The sequence below is a fragment of the Diadema antillarum genome, unplaced genomic scaffold (genome assembly GCF_040938485.1).
Source record: "Diadema antillarum isolate AM-2024a unplaced genomic scaffold, OU_Dant_1.0 seq00000331_RagTag, whole genome shotgun sequence".
In the NCBI taxonomy this organism is placed as follows: Eukaryota; Metazoa; Echinodermata; class Echinoidea; order Diadematoida; family Diadematidae; genus Diadema; species Diadema antillarum.
Genome location: NW_027271348.1, coordinates 850,526 through 872,293, shown reverse-complemented (window position 1 = coordinate 872,293; position 21,768 = coordinate 850,526). Strand labels below are relative to the sequence as shown.

General features: G+C 40.4%; 1 protein-coding gene across 1 annotated transcript; it reads left to right on the top strand.

Moving 5' to 3' along the window:
• Positions 1–10,221: 10,221 nt before the first annotated feature.
• Positions 10,222–11,802, top strand: LOC139730735 (uncharacterized). Its single transcript, XM_071641598.1, has 2 exons — positions 10,222–10,876; positions 11,606–11,802. Exons 1-2 carry the CDS (start codon positions 10,222–10,224, stop codon positions 11,800–11,802), a joined length of 852 nt encoding a protein of 283 aa, XP_071497699.1.
• The last annotated feature ends 9,966 nt before the right edge of the window (positions 11,803–21,768 follow it).

The following is a 21,768-nucleotide window of genomic DNA, read 5'->3' as shown; positions in this document are numbered from 1 at the left end:
AACAAACTCATCAATTGTATAAACACGTGGCATAAAACCGACTCAATTGGCATGATGTTAGAAACTCCAGAAACCTTCCCTGTTGCTATGTTTCCAGTCTCATCCCCCCCCCCATGTCAGCCCGCGATAAACTGAAACACCTAAAACCAACTCGCCCTAAAATACAACACAAAAAGCAAATTAACACATGCGAAAATGATATCGAAAATATATATACATATATATATATATATATATATATATATTCACAACAGTAGTTCAATATGAAAACTCCGTGAGAGACGTAGTATTGACGAATTTTCGCCCATAGGGCTTTGTCAAGTCAATGGCAGATTTTATTTTGAAGCAGATATAAATCAAAATAAAAGATGCGTCATCAGTGGTAGCGCGTCCATAACAAAATGCGCACATACACAAGTAGCGCACAAGGGCGCACATACCAAAGAGGTTCTATATGTAATAGAGCGCGCGCTCGCATGTAGAAGCGGGGGGCCGATTGAACGACCCGCCGCCATTTTCAAAGAGGTCGACTACCAGAAGCCTGAACCCGGAAGTGCCTATAGTAATACACGTAAAGTACAGCTTCGAAGATGGGGTTGGGTTGGAAAAATCATTCTAATTTTAAGGAAAATCAATATTTGTCCATATGCCTCCGGATTTTATAAGAGAGATACATTCTCAACACAGTATACGTGTTTTGATGAAAAAAGGACTTGCTCTAATGTGTCAAATATGTACCTTAACATGAAGCCAAAATTGCCAAACAGGCAATCATGCATTCATATTACATAATGGATAAAGATTGCAGAAAGGTACAGTGTATACTCTTTGGTATGGGAGTATACTGATTTCACATAATATATGTCACTTAGAAACATCAGACACACATACAACACACACTCCCACACACATACAACACACACTCCCACACACATCCACACACCCTCAACAAGCACACACACTCACAACAAACACACACATACGCACACACATGTACACACCAAACCACATTTTTTTTTTCAAATCCCAACACACACACACACACACACACACACCACACATTACACCGATCTTCAGGTGATTAATGGTGTGCCCGGGCAGGTTGAAGTGCTGGGCCATTGGAAGTCCCTGTGTATTGAGCCTTACCGATCGGAGGTGTTCGGTTGCGCGATCTGCTAGTCTACGTTTCGTCTCTCCTATGTAGATCTTGTGGCAGGCTGTACAAGTGATCGCGTAGATCACATTCTCGACAGTACAGGTGAACCGATCGTGAACAACCCAGGTGTATTTAGGACCTTTGATGTGTGCTGCTCCATCCACATGGCTGCATGTGTTGCACCTTCTACTTCCACAGGGTTAGGTACCGCATCCCAAATCTGCTTCAGACTGTGCCTGGACCTTCAACCCCGTGTGGGCCAACAGATCCCGCAGACTCCGGTCCTCCTTGTATGCTACGAGAGGAGGATCTTTGAAGATTTCCTTGGTGGATGCATCCTGTTGTAAAATGTGTGTGTTGTCCATAATGGTAGAAACGAGCTTTTCCGTTGACGGGTGATATGTCAGCACTAGTGGTACTATGTCGCTGTTATGCTGTCTCCTGGGCTACAGGGCTTCTTGCCGGCTCAAGCTAGAAACTTTTCTTGTCGCCTTCTTGACAACCTGTTTAGGGTAGTCACGCCGTTCAAAGAAGATCTTCTACCTCCTTGCTTTGTGACGTGTTTTCTCATTGTTCTTTGTGACGTCCTATTTTGTGCGCTTCTTGTATTTTCCTTACCTTCCTAGTTTTCTTTGTGACGTCCTACCTTGTGCGCTATTTGTGTATGTGCGCCCTTGTGCGCTATTTGTGTATGTGCGCATTTTGTTATGGACGCGATACCACTGACGACGCATCTTTTATTTTGATTTATATCTCCTTCAAAATCTCCTTCATTGATAAAGTAGCACATGCTTTAGACGACGCTTCCCATACTATAGGTGTTTTTCTCGACTTCTCGAAAGCGTTTGATACGATAGACCATGATATTTTGCTTTATAAGTTAAGCCATTACGGCATTCGTGGGACAGCTCAAGATTGGTTTAAAGACTACCTTACTAATAGAAAGCAATATGTTTATGTAAATGGATATGAGTCTCTTTTGAAAACAACTTCTTGTGGTGTCCCTCAGGGTTCCCTACTTGGCCCGTTATTATTTATCCTGTACATAAACGACCTCCAAAATTCGTCCCAGATTCTTTCTTTCATATGCTTTGCTGACGACACAAATTTATTTCTTTCACATCGTAACTCAAACACGCTTATACATATGTTAAACAATGAACTGAAACTTGTTCAGTCCTGGATCCACGCAAATAAGTTGTCACTAAATATTGATAAGACGCATTATATGCTTTTCAGCAATTCTCTGAACTCTGTTTCTGATTATGTTAAGATCAATGGTATCAATTTAAACCAGGTAGATAGTATCAAGTTTCTGGGACTTTACATTGATAGTGATCTATCCTGGAAAACCCATATTAACTATTTAAGTAAAATGTTGTCCAGAAACATTGGAATTTTAAACAAGCTGAAATATAATTTCCCCATACATATATTACAAATTATATATTCAACAATGATTTCCCCTTACCTCAACTATGGAATTCTAGCATGGGGTAATTCGTCCAAATTTTTACTTGATTCGCTATTCCTTCTTCAAAAACGCGCCATCAGAATTATTAATAACGCCGGATATTTATCTCATACAAATGAATTTTTTCACAAGAATAAAATTCTGAAATTGATTGATTTGTTTGATTACAATCTAGGTATTTTCATGTATAAGTACTCAACGAATGATCTTCCTGATGTTTTTCTTCACATGTTCAAAAGAAACTACTCAGTTCACAATTATCCCACCCGCCAACGGGACGCTTATCACCTTCCACGTACTCGCACAATTTTCGCGATGAAAACAATTATGTATGCGGGACCGAAATACTGGAATGACCTCCCCCCTGAACTCAAAGGTTGTTTATCAGTATCATCCTTCAAATACAAATTAAGACAGTATTTATTGAATAATTACGCTACATCAGCTCATTGAAATTCTGTTTTGTGCTGTCCAGGACTATCCGTTATACTGTACTCCAGGGTTGTTGTCATGTAAAACCAGACTTTAAGAGCCCAGCTGTTTGCGCCCTTAAATTCTATCACTGTGTTTATGTATATTTTTCCTTCTTTAAAGATAGCTGAGACGAGGAAACAGCTGGTATTTCACATTCTAACTGCACTGCAACTGGGTGTTCGATGTCTTTTTTAATGGATTTGCAGGTGCATGTGTTCCCTTCTTAATACACGCAATGTACACATTTCTAATACTGTCTGAATGATATCATTGTTATTATAACTATATTAAGTCATATTGTATTGCCAGAACGACAATGGTTCATCCGCCTATATACAGCATGTGGCTTTTCCGATCCCTTACCTGCACTAGAGAAGAATTTATTATATAACTGTATATTTGTACTTTTTTATTTTTTTGTTTTCTCTTATGTTCCGGTCATTGTTGTACCCGTGCTCCCCTTCTCAATCTTAAACTCGTTTTTAACCGGGACCTACGCTCAACAAGCTCGCTTTTTAAGTAGGTTCCTTCATATTTCTTTAGCATTAATTCACAGATTCCAAACTGAACAGATCGACCACTATTATGTTTACATATTTGCAATATTCTATGTATGTCATGTATTTCATTTAATTTTGTTATATTTGATGTAATTTTTCATCGAGAAATATGAAAATAAATTGAAATTGAATTGAAATTGAAAAATAAAATCTGCCATTGACTTGACAAAGCCCTATGGGCGAAAATTCGTCAAAACTACGTCTCTCATGGAGTTTTCATATTGAACTACTGTTGTGAATATATATATATATATATATTGTGGCGGCCCCCGCTTCTACTTGAATGAATGAATGAATGAATGAATGAATGAATGATTTATTACCAAATTTAAGTTCAAGTTTACAATCACAGATGATTTATACAATCATTGAGGATACAATAATAATAATACAATTAACAGGAATACAAGACATGAAAGTATAGAATCAAACTTATCAACAATATGAACATGAAAGTACAAACATATTTACAAATTTGGTAAAAGGGTCCAACAAATAGCAACGCTAGTGGACGTTGGCCCTTGAATACAGAAGAAGAACATATAAATTCAACAAGAAAATTATTTACATTATAAACAAGTGTATTTACACTATGTACAAGATTAACATTCTGAAATTGATAAGTGTACTTACATTACTTATATTACTAGAATTGAAGTTTTTGCTTTGTGGATTACAAAATAAACAGATCTATTCCATCGTCAACGTCGTAGTTCTCCTCGTTCATCATTATTGGAGGTTCGAAAGTGGAGCATAAACCATCTTTGGCCAGTGTTGTATCATGTTCTGTCTTGTGTTGTCGTTTGTCAGGATTCATCGTGTGATCAGGCGTGTGTAAGATTGCTAAGTCCTGAGCGGAAAGACTTTAACTAATCTTTGAAGCTAATTCTCGTAATACGACAGGGGGCACTATCCACCAAATGAATAAGTTCGTTTCGATCAAAATATATGATCTTGAAGTGAAGGGAAATCTAGATGTGCAAGATGTTTCAGAGGTTGTATAATACCGGAGTATTTGTAACTTAAGTTTTTCACACGAATAAGAAGTCAGAAGAGATTTGTCTTTGAATTGAAAGTGAAACAAACACTAAACATCAATTTATTAACTCATCTTTACAAAACCAATTCATCGCCACTGTTACAACGTGTTCAAAATTAAACTACCTCTACGAAGTATTGATCCCGCAAAACCCTATCTTTCTGTATCTTACATTATTATGGGGATTAAATTATACTTTGGGCTGTAATTATAAAAGACCGCTCTCAGCGGTTAACTTTGTTCCTTACATTGGACCATATCAGTCAGCAGACCGCTCACTGCGACGTTTGAACTTGACCGCTCACGGCGGTAACCCCATCCCCATCTGATTTTCACACTAAGATTTGCCCTTTATATACGCGTATTGCGGACGGAGTAGGAAGCACTCTACTACGCGGGTCGCGATCCGCGGAGAATGCGTGCACCTGACCGAAAATGGCGATCCGTGCCAATTCTGTACTAATTTAATAACGTAAAATTACCTTTCTCTTAAAATATGACTAACTTTAGACGTGATGTATGATATACATCATTGGAAAGAAAATACAATTTTCATTAATATTATGTAAATTATCCTTTTTCTTATTGTCCGTGCAATCAATCATAAGCCGAAATGGTGAAAATATCCGAGAAACACAACGTATTCCAATTCACTCCCGTGCACATTCTCCGCGGACACGAATCCCTGCAAAACCTACACGTACGACATTAAAATCTCATATTTTGAAATCACTACACACTAACATGCGAAAACATACATATATCTCCGTACTCATAACAAAATGCCGTTGACTGATATCATTTGCCTCTCTTCAAATTCTACTATTTCATTATAATAACAATTTTAGACATTTAAGAGTAAGGGTTGACGGATCCAAATGCAGCTCGTATGTAAATAAGTTTCATTCCGGAAACAATCATGAATGAACAATACGCGCTGCGCGTAGTGCTCAAGTATTGTACAGCATTCATTTGCCGTCTAACGCATATCATAACAACATGGAACCGTCAATTCATCGTCAATCTAGCATCTGACCACAAGAATTTATCGGGATGCTCCTCATACGGTTGAATTACAAATATATAACAACTGATTTCTAAAAGATGGCTAGAAAATGTCGCTATGGGTCTACATCACGTCGACTGCACCGACTGCACTAAAGGAATGCCTATAGATGCATCTACAGTCAACGGTAAGTGATCATGCATAGCTTACATCAGTATTCATCCTGTGCAAATAACACGTCACTTGCTGCATTTCAAGGTATTAATAAGGAGTACCTAAATATTAGTAGGCCTGAAATCAGACGTGGGGCGCTACACTATATATGGTATTATATAACTGCACTTAAAATCATATTTTCAGATAGACCGATAAGAATGGCAACCTTTCCTGTTATTCTTTTTTGCGATATAGTAACAAGGATACTCATTGTTCACATGCCGATTTAAATTGGCTACTGTTGCTTTAGACAAAACACAAACACGCACACACGCACACACACACACACAAACAGACATAAACACGAATCTCGCTCACTTCCTCTCTCTTTGTCAATGTATACATGCTTAGATATATAAACATCATTCGTTAATTTATATCCACACACACGCACACACACTTTTTCATAATATTCTTTATTTAAATTTCATTCAATATTTGGCTCTTTTTTACAATGAAATTAATTCGAACAAGATTAAGCAGCTGTTCTTCTCCCTTGTGCTGCTGAATCACATTCCTTTTTTTAAACATATATTTCTTTAAATACAATACAAGAGTTGTTTGTTTTATTTTGTTTTGTTTTTTTTTTTGCAAATCAAACCATGAATGCAAAAGTGATATAAAAATATAAAATATAAAAAGCTTGATCAACCTGATCAAAGTAATCAATATCTGCTTCATAACACAAGCACTTGTGCCTGTGAATCACATTGTTAAAGGTATAATACACGGTTTTTTGGGTTTTTTTGCAAGACAAACTACATAATACAAACGTGATGTATAGTTCTGCATTTCACTGAAACCTGCCATAAATTCGAATCTCATAATTATGTTACTTGAACGAAATTCACCATAATTTTTAAACCTATCACGCTACCCCCATGTCTGAACAGAATAATCACATGTTCGTATTCTCAAAACAACCCATATTCCTACTAAACCATCTTAACTAACAAACCATTACCCTACTACTACCTGACTACAACTACCCAACCCCATCCCATCACACACTTCTCTACACACATCAAACCTACCCCTGTTTACCTACAACTACTCACCAAACTAATTACCCCCTCCCCACCAAAACAAACCCAAACAATCAACGAACCAACACACATACACAAAACAACGCCCCCCCCCCAAAAAAAAAAAATACACACACACACACACGCACACACACACAAACTCAAAACACATACACACAAACATTCATACCAAATTACACTACATACATAACGTATCATGGTTACCTGTTTCTTAGATTCAGACCAAAAAGCCAAAACTGACCGAACGTCCGACGTGGGGGAAAAAATGGTTGTGAGTGATAACCATAGTAATCATCATTACCCGATCCATAGATTTACTGCAGAAGCCGAAACTGGCCGTACATCTATTACACATATTACATCGCGTTTTAACAAATAACTTAAGATTTATCTTTCGCAGTCCCCAATCAGCATCATCTTGATACATAATCTTTCTTTTTGCACGGTCTTTACATTCCACAAAAAAAAATCGAAATTATCATATCCAATTCAGAAAATATCCACTAAGGGACCACTATAAGCGATGGCACATAATTCAACAATGATAATGCATACGTTTTCATCAAATGAATTTTACCCGTAAGTGTTAAATCACGCTGTTTCCACCATCCTAATAACCGTTTTATTCTACTTAATATTTCTTATAATTCCTGTAATTTTTTAATGAAAAATACCCCCAAAAATAATAATATAACTTCATTTACATATTTTCCTAATACAGATAATTCAGGTTTTTCTTTATCCTTACCCATCCAAAAAAATTCTTTATCAACTATTAAACCACTCGTTTTCCAAATTCATCAAAAACAAATTGTAACTTGTTTAAGGATTCCATGTCTCTTATAAACAACGAAATATCACCCGCATATAAAACTTGCTTTATTTCATTTTTTTTTAAAAATATTCCTTTAACAGTATTATCTTTTCTGACTACTTGTGCCAGTGTTTCAATAACAAACAAAAACAAATACGGAGATAAAAGATCACCCTGCCTAACCCCTCTCCTGATTTAAAAATAACCAGTAGAGTGCCCACCATTCATTACACAACTGCTGATATCTTAAGCACCTTAACCCAAGAACAGAACGAATTGCCAAATAAACCTATGTAAAACCTGAAATATAAATTCATGAGCCACCGAATCAAACGCCTTTTCAAAATCCACTGTAACCAAAACCCACTTGTGTAATGTAATGAATGAAACAACATATCATCTACTTATCGCACCGCTTCTCCTATATTTCTATTTTTGATATATCCAACTTGATCAAAATGAATTACTTCGCCCAACACTTATCTAATTCTATTTGATAACCCCTTAGATAATATCGTATAATCCACATTCAACAGTGTGATTGGTCTATAATTTTGTAATATACAACACATCCTTATTTTTTTTAATGAAATAATAACACTTTGCTTTTCTGATATTGATAATTCCCCTCCATCATATGTTCCATTCAGTGCATCTACGACTATTTGTCCCAAATTGGCTAAAAGGGGAGATAAAACTCCACTGTGAAACCATCATTTCCAGGAGCTTTATTACATTTCATTTCTTTCAAAACCATAAAACATTCATTTACATTTCCTTTACCTTCACAACTTTCCCGACTCTCTTTACTTAGTGTCGGAATATTATTAAAAAATACGTAATTTCTATCACAAACACACACATGAACACACACATACACACAAACACACACACACACACATATATATATATATATATATATATATATATATATATATAGCAATAATAAAGTCACAACAGAGGAATGCAGGGAATGCATTGATAGCCAATCTTGATTTAATGAATAATCCGAATTTTCGAGGAACCTTCCTCTTCTTCAGGGATGACAGTGCGAATATTCACAATGATTATTAAGAGTGAGGTGTTACTACCCTGCTAGCGCGCAATAAGTGTAACCAAAACAAAAAAATAATAGATAATAACAACAAACGCATGTTGTGCGCTTATGAGTGTCATACTACACGTCATAATAGATGAGACGTCACACTAGGATTGCGCGCGCTGCACAAAAAGATCATGAGACAATAATAGCAATAATAGAAACGTCATAAAGGCAATGAAGTTAACATGATACAATGAAGGTGCCAATGGATTTTCACAGTGATATGTCAATATCCCACCAGCGCGCGTAGTCTCAGTGTAACCAAAACAAAGGATAACAAATAATAACAATAAACGCATGCTGAGTTGCGTGAATATATGAGTGCCATACTGTGCGTTATAACAGAGAAGACGTCACACTGAGATGGCACGCGCTGCACAAAGGAGCAATAAGTATGTTTACCGAAGGCAAACATACATCAGCAAAGAGCTGAACCGGACGAAGGACACTCTTCTGGAAAAACTCAACCAGGAAGGGATAATCGACCACCCGAGTATTTTCCAGAACCTCAAACGACAGTATGAGAAAACATGTTACCAACGCATGCAAGAGAAAAAACGCAAGCTGAATGACCTACTGAAGGATTCTCCAGTGCATGAGGCGATCAGCACAAACGACAATCTCGAGAGCAAAAGGATGAACATCGTCAACTTTTCCAGTCATCACTTATCTCCCAGTGAGGAAGCGACCCTCAACCTCGGCCTATCCTACTGCCCGCGTAAAAACATCGATAAGCTTAATCTCTGCCGAGATGCTACAGCATTTAACAGACGTGTGAGACTCCGGGAGTTCTTCGCCAAAAAAGACGACTCAGCCGATATGATACGCGCCCAACCCATCTCGCAACCACCATCGCTGACGAAGGCTAAGTGGACCCCTCCAACTGGAAGGAATCCATATATTGACCACTACACCTCTGCAGTGGAGCGACATCTCGACAACTTCCTCTGTCACGTCAACGAGCAACGACCCAGCCAACAAGAGAAGGAACAACTCCGAGCAATCAACACGTTGAAGAACAACGCGGACATCGTCATCAAGCCGGCGGACAAAGGCGGAGCCGTGGTGATTTTAGACACGAAGGACTACATCGCTGAGGCTCAACGCCAGCTCTCCGACAAGGATTTCTACCATCCCCTGGTTGAAGACCCCACGCCAGAATATCGTGAGCAAGCCCAACAATGTGTAAAGAACCTTAAGTCTGCTAATAGCTCTGAGCGTACACTGGTCCCTGACAATCCCCGGGTGAGTAAATTCTACCTATTACCTAAGATTCACAAACTTTCCAATATGGTGGAGACCGCATCTGATGCAGGGGTGTCTGACGTTCAAAAATGATTAAGGAAGCCAGGGATAAGCATGTAATCCCTCCTGGCAGACCTATCGTCTCAAGCGTTGATTCTCCGACAGAACCAATGTCAAAAACTGTTGACAAAAAACTTCAGACGTACCTACCCAAAATCAAAAGTTACGTGAAAGACACGACGGATTTTCTTAACAAGATTAAGTCTGCAACCCTCAGCTCAGACTGCCTACTCGTAACCATGGACGTGAAGAGCCTTTACACCAACATCCCACACGATCACGGTGTAGACGCTCTTCGTACGTTCCTCACAAAACTGGACGTACCCAACAATGACATCGATGATATAACGTCCATGACCGAGTTCATATTGAAGCACAATTACTTTGAGTTTGACGGCAAGCACTACCTTCAACGAAAAGGTACCGCCATGGGGACCAAGATGGCGCCCGTGTACGCTAACATATATATGGCAGTCCTGGAAGAAGATTTCCTCTCTAAATGCACTCTCCAACCCTCAATGTATCTGAGATACATCGACGACATTTTCATAATCTGGCCCCACAGTGAAAAAGACCTCGCAGCCTTTCACGAGGCATTTAACAAACATAATCGTCACATCCAGTTCACAATGGAGAGCTCCAGAGAGGAAATCCACTTCCTGGATGTCAATGTGTCTAAGAATGGTAACTTGCTTTCCACCAGTGTGTATGTTAAACCCACGGATTCCTTCACCTACTTAGATTACAATTCGTTCCACCCCTTGCACACAAAGCAATGAATTGTGTACAGCCAACTAGTCAGATATAAGCGGATCACCTCTGACCCCAAGGTGTTTGAAGAAGATGCTGTACGTCTGGGAGAACATTATGTCAGAAGGGGTTATCCAGTTCGCCTCGTGAACAATGCGCTCAAAAGGGTCAATGAAAAACGGAGAGAAGACCTGTTAGACTCTAAACCTAAAGATGAGAGGAACGATCGCATTCCTCTCGTTACTACATTCCACCCACAAGTCAAAAAGTTTGTCTCCACGACCAAGAAAGAGTGGACGAATATTCAACTTGATCCCAGACTTTCTACAATATTGGGGGAACCACCTCTACACTCCCAAAGACAACCGCCCAACTTGAGATCACTTCTGGTGCAGAGTGAGTTACCAAAACCTGCAACCCCAAAAGGTAACAAGAGGTGCGACAAACCACGATGTCAAATTTGTAACCATCTGGTGACAGAAACAGTGGTGCAAATCTCTCCGTCACTCAGAATCAAACCACCGGACCACACATGCGACTCTAGCAATGTGCTTTACTGTATTATGTGCAGTAAATGCCCAGGGGTGTCATACATAGGTGAGACGAGCACGAAGTTTCGCATGAGGTTCAATAACCACAAAAGCTCAATCCTCAAACATAAAGATACTCCGGTGGCGAACCACTTCAGTGACCCCCGCCATTCGATGAAAGACTTGAAAGTCTGCATCTTTGGCGGGGGTTACAAATCGGCTGAAGACAGGAAGTGGGCAGAACTGCGTTTCATTGTTCGGAGCCGCAGTTTTGAAACAGGCATGAACAAAGATCTTTCCTGGCTCAGCCCATACACTTTCTTCCGATAACTAATTTCAGTTGCTACTCCGCTGTGGATAATTTCACCCTTGTAGAGGTCTTCAGTTTATTTTTCTGGTACTAGACAACTTGCGCAGTCTTGATGTGTTACGAGTAAGTGTACCTCATGTATATTATGACATTTTTTCTTGTGTCTTTCTTCTCTCCTTATTCCCTCCTTTCCTACTTTTTGCTCTCTCGTCTCTCCTCTTTATATAATGCGTACAAGCACTTGACAGATTGTATCACTTCATTGCCATTATGAAGTTTCTATTATCGTTCATAATTATTGTCTCCTTTGTGCAGCGCGTGCCATCTCAGTGTGACGTCTTCTCTGTTATAACGCACAGTATGGCACTCATATATTCACGCAACTCAGCATGCGTTTATTGTTATTATTTGTTATCCTTTGTTTCGGTTACACTGAGACTACGCGCGCTGGTGGGATATTGACATATCACTGTGAAATCCATTGGCACCTTCATTGTATTATGTTAACTTCATTGCCTTTATGACGTTTCTATTATTGCTATTATTGTCTCATGATCTTTTTGTGCAGCGCGCGCAATCCTAGTGTGACGTCTCATCTATTATGACGTGTAGTATGACACTCATAAGCGCACAACATGCGTTTGTTGTTACTATCTATTATTTTTTTGTTTTGGTTACACTTATTGCGCGCGCTAGCAGGGTAGTAACACCTCACTCTTAATAATCATTGTGAATATTCGCACTGTCATCCCTGAAGAAGAGGAAGGTTCCTCGAAAATTCGGATTATTCATTAAATCAAGATTGGCTATCAATGCATTCCCTGCATTCCTCTGTTGTGACTTTATTATTGCTATTTTTAGTACTGCCAATACGCGGAACAACTACAATATATATATATAATATATATATACAGTAAAATGTCCTAACTACTATTTGGGGGACTTGGTTAAAATATCAATAACGGAAAGAGAGTGTCTCTGTAAGGAAAGGGTTCAAACATACTTGATCGATTTTTCTTAATCACTTTCCTCATAATTAATATACATTTTGATTTGATCCTTTCTTTAATGCGGTAGGAAGAATTATTCTTACTTGTTGGATTGCATAGGTAAGGTTCATTGTTTTATCCCTCATTTTTGTAAAGAACTACTAAGAACAAATTGTATTAATATATGGGACACTAGTGGTAATGTTTCGCTTAATTGAGAACACATCGTGGAAGGTAATATCTTTGTTGAAGAAATTGTATCAATGAATATGCGCGACACTGGTGGTAATGTTTCGCTTAATTGAGGAGAACACATCGTGGAAGGTAACATCTTTGCTATTTGGCTTTTTTAAACATTTAAATGTTCACAAATGTTCACTGTCACGTGCACAAAACATGTTATGACTGTACTGCAAGCAAAGTAATACCGTTGAAGTTTTTTTCCCCTTATCGTGATTATCCCCCCCCCCCCCAAAAAAAGCGTGTAAAGATCTTTACATTCCTTTTCAGGGAAAACGTTTCTTTGATGCGCTTACTCGTGCGACCCTCTAAAGAGATAACTTTAACCTCCTTTCATTATTGTTTCAGTTTCAGATTGCGATTACTTATCATGTGAGGCTTATGAGTCGATGAAACTTTCTTATCGTGTTGATCACTGAGATCTGGAAAAAGAATAGTGCTTTCCAACATTTGCTTTATATTTCATGAAAGATTTAGAAGGTTAAAAGTGTAGTGTTGTTATAGCGCCAGCTATGTCAAGACGGGGTCATGCAGAGAAGGATTAACATGGCCGGAATAAAGTGACAGGCCGATGTGGATGTTATTCCCCAAAAGATGTGTATCGTGTTCTCCTGTGACTGTGTCGCGTGAATGAGAGTGATTGCTACAAATGGCGACGAGGTAAATTACGGAAAATGACACTGAATTCCATTTACTGTCATTCTGAACTGGTGTAACTACCGATCGTTTCGAGCGAGATATGTTGATCTGCTTCGGACGTAGGCCCTACTGTAGTTACATGCAACTGAACTGTGCCTGACGTTGTACGTGTATTGCGGTAGGCCTACACCGCGTAGCTACGTACGGTCTATATAGTACAGTACGCAACCCATAGCCATACATGTAAACAGTCTACCGTGCATTCCCGTTATCAGCGGTGTGTAGATGGAGTTTTCACTGTGAGGTGATAGTCGTTCATCAGCAGCTCTACCACGATGAGTCAGCTGGGACTCCCTGCCTTCCCACCCTTTGTGGAAATCGACCAGAATCCAGGGCCACAATGGGGTAAGTGGCTTGGCCGTTTTGAGCGATTGATGGTTGCTATGGGCGTATCAGATCCTAAGAGAAAGAGAGCACTTCTTCTGCACTATGCAGGTCCGAAAGTGGATGAGATTTTTGACACTTTGCAAGACGTTGGCCAAGAATCCGACTATGACAAAGCTGTCGCTGCATTGAATAAATATTTCAGCCCCAAGTCCAATTCTCTGTATGAGACATACATTTTTCGTCAGGCCAAGCAAGAAGCAAATGAATCGATAGACCATTTTGTCACACGTCTCCGCCAACTTGCCCAGAATTGCAAATTTCACAATGCTGATCGTGAAATCATGGTCCAGATAATCATGAATGGTTCATCTCCACGGTTACGGCGACAGGCCCTCTGCAAAGGAGAAGACCTAACCTTGCAACAGTTACTCGAAACCGGTCGTTCCCTTGAGGCCAGTGAGCAGCAGGCACACATACTAGAAGGGAGTAGATCTAGGCCTACTGTCAATTCAACCTTCCATAGCAATGGGAATAATCTCGAGCAGATGCAAGCAGGTGACCATGCAGACGATGTTAATGCTGTTCGCTCTAATTTCCGAAGCAAGAAAGGGCAGAGATCTCATTCGAGGGGCCGTAGTCAGTCCAGGAATAGGGACTCGCATGCAACATGCTACTTTTGTGGAGGCCCGTACCCGCACAAGGATACTTGTCCAGCCACAGGACAAGAATGCAGGCTATGTCACAAGTTTGGTCACTTTGAGCGAGTCTGCCACTCAAAACGGAAGCAGAACAATGCAAGGAGGACATATGGAGACAGGAAGGTGAATAAACATAAGTCTAAGAGGGTCAATCAGGTAGCGGAATCGGAATCTTCTGATGACCAATACACGTTCACTGTTGGTGACAGACAGATGGTAGCGTATCACCTGAATCATCTACCTATGACCGAGGTTTTTGCTGGGCCAACCAAGATAAAGGCTGTAATCGACTCTGGCACGACTGTGAACATCCTAGATGAAGAAACTTATCAGAAGCTTGGAAGCAAGCAATCCTTGCCAATGTCCAGACCCACATCCCAGTTGTATGCCTACGGCTCAAACACACCCTTGCCAGTGAAAGGCGTGATTCGTGTAGAACTGCACTCGGAAACTGCGTCCTGTTTTGCAGACTTCCATGTCGTCCAGGCCAAGGGGAATCTCCTCAGCTATGCAACGGCGAATAAACTGAACCTAATCACAATTCACCAGGTTTCAGATCATCACTTGACGACCGATGACATTCAGTCACAATACCCTGACATGTTTGAGGGTATAGGGAAGGTGAAAGACAGGAAAATCAAGCTGCACATTGATGAATCTGTTCAACCCAAACAACAGAAGCACAGACGAATACCTTTTCACACACGGAAAGATGTGGAGAAGGAACTTCTTCGACTTGAACAGCTGGACATCATTGAAAAGATTGATGGACCAACTCCGTGGGTGAGCCCCATCGTGGTTGTCCCCAAATCAACAGGCCAAGTCAGGATCTGCGTCGACATGAGGGAAGCCAATAAAGCCATCAAGCGGGAACGGCATCCAATGCCTACCCTAGACGAATTGATCGAGGACATGAACGGCTCCTGCGTGTTCAGCACACTGGACCTGACTGCTGGTTATCATCAGTTTGAGCTGGACGAGTCAAGCAGGTACATCACTACCTTCAGTACACATGTGGGACTAAGAAGATACAAACGCCTCATGTTTGGTGTGAATGCAGCTTCAGAGATATTCCAATCCGCAGTTGCAGAACTCCTCTCAGGCCTGGAAGGAGTTAAGAATGTGTCTGACGACATCATTGTGTATGGCAAAACACAAGCTGACCATGACAAACACCTGAAAGCAGTCTTAGATCGTCTCCAGAAATACAATGTTCGACTGAACCCAGACAAATGCAGGTTCTCACACAGTGAAGTCAAGTTCTATGGTCACATGTTCAGTGAGAAAGGACTAAGCCCAGATCCAAAGAAGGTGGCAGCCATCGTCAATGCTGAGGCACCAACAAATGCTAAGGAGGTAAAGTCCCTACTTGGTCTTGCGGTGTACATCTCCCGATTCATACCAGACTATGCAACAATCACTGCACCGCTGAGACAACTCACACATCAAGACACTGCCTGGAAATGGGAAGAAAAGGAATCAGAGGCATTTGACAAACTGAAGAGAGCTCTCACAAACACAAAGATAATGCCGTACTTCGACCCAAGCCAACCCACTGAACTGATCGTTGATGCAAGCCCGGTTGGGCTTGCAGCAATCTTGTGTCAGAAACAACAGCCAATCGCATATGCCAGCAGATCATTGTCTGACACAGAAAGCAGATACTCACAGACAGAACGAGAGATGCTAGCTGTTGTCTGGGGAGTAGAACACTTCCATCTCTATCTCTATGGGGCCCAGTTCAAGGTGATCACAGATCACAAACCACTACTCAGAATCTTCCAGAAGCAGACGCCCATGTCAGCAAGGATAGAGAGATGGCGTTTGAGATTGATGCCCTACAACAGCACCCTGATCTACCAGAGGGGGCGAGATGACGAAAACCCCGCTGACTTCCTAAGCAGACATCCAAGGTCTGATGAATTCGCCAGGAAGACAGACGAGTACCTGAACTATGTCTGTGAAAATGCCGTGCCGAAAGCAATGACCATAGACGAAGTCAGAGAAGCATCAGCAAACGATGACACAATGCAAGCTCTGATGCATGCAGTCACTACACAGAAGCATGAGAACTGGACAAAACCAGAGCTACGACCATATGTTTCATGCAAAGATGAGTTCGCAGTGCACAATGGAGTGATGCTGAAAGGAACCAGGTTGGTGCTCCCGATGTCATTGGCATCCAAAGCCATTGCACTTGCGCATGCTTCTCACCAGGGAGTTGTCAAAACAAAAGGCCTACTTCGAGAGAAAGTGTGGTTCCCTGGTATTGACAGGATGGTGGAAGACAAAATAAAATCCTGCCTACCATGCCAAGCAGCTCAAATTGATGGAGGTGAAAGGATTGAGCCACTGAAGATGACACCGCTCCCCACAGGCCCATGGCAAGAAGTATCAGCTGACTTCCTTGGCCCTTTGCCAACAGGGGAATATTTGCTGGTTGTCATAGACGAATACAGCCGGTACCCAGAGGTTGAGGTGGTGACCTCCACATCATCGAAGGCAACCCTGCCGGCACTCGACGCCATATTTGCCAGACAAGGTATCCCAGAGATCTTAAAGACAGACAATGGCCCTCCATTTACCAGCCACGAGTTCTCGGAATTTGCCAGCCATCTTGGTTTTGCCCACAGAAAGATCACTCCATACTGGCCAAGGGCAAACGGCGTCGTGGAACGTTTCAACAAAGTGCTGGTAAAGACCATCAGAACTGCCCACACAGAACGGAAGAGCTGGAAGCAGCAGCTTTTCAGATTTCTTCGCCAGTACAGGGCCACGCCACATGCAACTACCAACGTTTCACCATGTTTTGCTCTGAACAGTCGTGAGTTGAAGTGTGAGCTGCCCTCATTCACCTCACACCATGCAGACAAGCAGCTCAACGACACCATGAAAACCAGAGATGATGAGCAGAAGCAGAAAATGAAACAGCATGCAGACCAACAGCTGAAATGCAAGGACAGCAGCCTGAAGAAAGGAGACGTCGTCCTGGTGAGACAACCCAAAACGTCTAAAGCAAGCTCCCCGTTTGACCCCCGCCCGTTCAGAGTAGTTCGCAAAATGGGTACTACCATTGTAGCACGGAGAGGCAACAAGGAAATAACGCGTAACGTCTCATTCTTCAAGAAGGTGGATGCTAGAGTCGCTCGCCGCTCTGAAAACGACAGCGAAGACGAGTTTGACGACGTCACAGATGCGTTCCACCCAGTCGCTGACCAGGCTGAAGCTGACCGACGACCTCACCCAATCTTGCGCGGTCCCCTTCGACGCTCCCGAAGACAAGCGCGAATGCCAGTGAGGTTCCATGATTATGTTGTCTACTGAAATTGAATTACCTGTTGGAAAGTGTGTTCGCGATTCGCTTTTCTCAATTGCACAGGAAAGTGTGTGTTCGCGTTTTACCTCATGGAAAGTGTGTTGTTCGCGATTTGCTTTTCTCAACTGCACAGGAAAATGTGTGTTCGCTTTACTTTTTTTCCTTCATTGAATTACCTAATGGAAAGTGTGTTATTCGCGATTTGCTTTTCTCAATTGCACAGGAAAGTGTGTGTTCGCGTTTTACCTCATGGAAAGTGTGTTTTTTGCGATTTGCTTTTCTCAATTGCACAGGAAAATGTGTGTTCGCGGTTTACATTTTTTTCCTTTCAATTGAATCACCACTTGGAAAATGTGTGTGCTCGCGATCTACATTGTTTCACAAGTGATGTGTTCTACCCTCGAAAAAAAAAGGAAATAGTGAAAGTGTCAGTGCTCCGAATTTTATTCGGATTTCTCCTCTAATTTTCAAAAGTTGTATTCACAAGTGACGACATGAAAGAATGCTTTAGAATCATATGACAATTTGCTGCATCGGAGATCCCACACGGACACGACTTTAATTATTTTGTACCAACAGGAAGCGGTTTGGACTCCATGGATGCCTGAAAGTGATAGAAAATCCACGTTTTATTTTCAAACATATGAACACAGTACAAGTTAATGATGAGTGACAATCTTATGCAAAGGATAAATTTTGTGTGTTGGTTGGACGAAAAAAAAAAAAAGAGTTACAAACCAGAAGTGCTGCGCAGTGAAAGCAAGAAGCGTTAATTTGTGGACTTTTTTCGTGGACTTTTGAACTCTGAAAACTGTTGTGTTAATCGGTTTTCCATGTTTTGCATCTGCACTTCAGTTGAAGTGTACATACAGTATATTTACTTGTGTGGTTTTTTGTCATGCCTACATGACATATCTTTTCGTAGCTAACATGATGTTATGGTGGAACACAGGATAGTTCCCTGTATACAGTGTACCTGTATTTAATAGTTTTAAGTGTTCAAAAGAAACTTGCATTATTAGTACGTGTATACGCAAAGAAAGAAAACGAGTATACATGTGTTAGTTATAGTTTTAAAAAAAAGAAAAAGAAAAGGGGATGGAAGAGGTTAGAAAAAAAATTAACAGAAAAAATCTCTCTGAGAGTATTTGAGAAAAAAAAAATTCTGAAATGATATGGAATATCAAAGTGCATGCTTCTCAGTATTTTATGATACTTAGCACTCAAACAAGCCCAAACAGTTGTCGTGATGTTTTCTTTTGAATTAGACTTCATGAAAAAAAAAACACACCTACAAACAACAACTTAAGATGCATTAATTTTGTTTTAAAGAAAACAAAAGAAAGTTGTTATTCCAACAACATGTATACGTATGTTGAAAGAACACATGATGAGACTTATCTTTCAAAGGAAAGGGGTGATGTAGTGTTGTTATAGCGCCAGCTATGTCAAGACGGGGTCATGCAGAGAAGGATTAACATGGCCGGAATAAAGTGACAGGCCGATGTGGATGTTATTCCCCAAAAGATGTGTATCGTGTTCTCCTGTGACTGTGTCGCGTGAATGAGAGTGATTGCTACAAAAAGCAATGACAATCATGGAGCAATGGAAAGGGTACGTCTGCTTGGAATTGGGAAGCAGATATAAACGCAGCAATGGAAATTTTGTACGCATGGATACTCGAGACTCCTTTAAAGATATTGGCATGGTACCTAAAAGAAAAAGTATTACTATCAAGTATGTTCATCACGCATAATCTGATTATCATATGAATTAAACATTTAATCAGACATGTGTATTTGTATTCACACTAACTTTATATTCCAAACCTACACAAAGGAAATATCAAGAAATCCACATTTCCTTCTTTAACGACATGACCTTCAGAGAAGCATGTCTCCCATGAGCAAACATAACTGAGACAGGACAAAAGGCGTCAAATATAAAGCAATGACTTTTCCGTCATATGGAAAGTCTTGCCGTCACTGTCGCCAAACTATGATGACTCTGAAACTTAGCCAACTTTGATTCATAGGTGAATGTATGACAGTGTATCTCGTTTCTCACATTTGCTGACACCCACCTATCGTGTTTGTGTGGGGACGGCACATTGTCAGGTTACTATACTTTATTTCGGGACGACAGATTATGTATACGCATAACGCAGAGCTTCTCCGGGATATCATTTCCGCACGACTAAATGTAATACAACCATGAGCAAAAGAGTTGCAAAAGCGGATACAAAGATCAAAGAAATTACCCTATGCATTTTGCTACAGATAATGTCCCATGCTTGCAGTTTTTCATGAAGTCAATTGAATGTTTAAACTTCGGCAGCATGGCTTTCCAAATGAATGAACGAGCATGTATTCTAGTCATCATGGTATTATGTGCGTCCTATCATACGGGGATCGCTTTCCACCTTGTTCTGTTATTAAAACTGGTCATACCTGTTTCTGTTCCATCTAACTACAATTCATACACATTTCATTCCTTTTCCCGCTTCTTCTATCATATTCGTAATTACTATTTATCATTCCCTTAAATTTTGCCATTTTCTCGGGTGTACGGCCAGGAATTTATCGCTGTAATGCGTCAACGATTAATATATAACGTGTTTGAAGCTCCTTTATGTTGGAAGGCGTAGATACTGGCACTTTATTTAAGAAGAACCTAGTTTAAGAAAATTAAGAAAGACACATTCACAATAGCAAAAGCACTTTGAAGAAATACAACCTATATTCCAATTTATATGTCTCGTACCTAGTTGTAGCTGTACAATGTGTAATTATCACTTCCTGGTATCATATCATAACTTTGCGTTATTCTAATAGGAGGAGTATTTATTTTTCAATGCCAGATCAGATTTCATGAGATTTGCGATAACTGCTCTGTTTTTCTTGGTTCGCTTGTTTGTTTGTTTGTTTGCTGTTTTGTTTGCTGCATAGTAACTCAAAGCTCTGTCTTACAGAAAGCAAACCAGATCGGTCATCAAAAATCATAATTTCCAGCTCTCTCGTGTTCCCTTGTAATAATGTGATGATAATTTTCGTCCCATTCAATTCGTCTTGTAATGGAAATAACGTTTCCTTTCTTACGGATCATGTCTATGCGGCTATTTGCTTTCATTTGCGCATTTTGCGCTTTACAGCCCCTAAATTTTCGAAAGGTATAACCACTGACTATGCCATTCCTTTAATAAAAATGCATTCTCCCCCCCCCCCAAAAAAAAAAAAAACAGATAAAAATTATCTCAAAAGCTTCGAAATTGCATGCGAGCCATTCTGATTTTCCAGATTTTGTGCACATACAAATGAACCAATGCACCGTACGCGACCGAAGAAAAAAATGAATGAATAATCAAATGTGGTCCAAGCGGCATATGTAACAAAAAGCACAATTACATGTTTTGTCAAAGCGCAAACAAAATGTCAGAATGGCGTTGAGTTATTACACGATTACAACCGACCATTTCTTCTCGCGTCGCGTGCACCATTGATCATGTTCGCTGTGTGCACGTCCGTAGAAGCATGTCAGTAGCTGCTTACTCAAAGACGTTAGGGCGCTTGTGCGAATGTCAACAGTATGCCCATAGCGAAGTTCTCTGTTACCACCGAGCTCATTCACGTCTCGACCGCAGGAGATCTCAGACGTTGATGATCGATCCAGTTTCTGACATGCATAGTCGTAAAAATATAAACGTTTCGCGTGGAAATG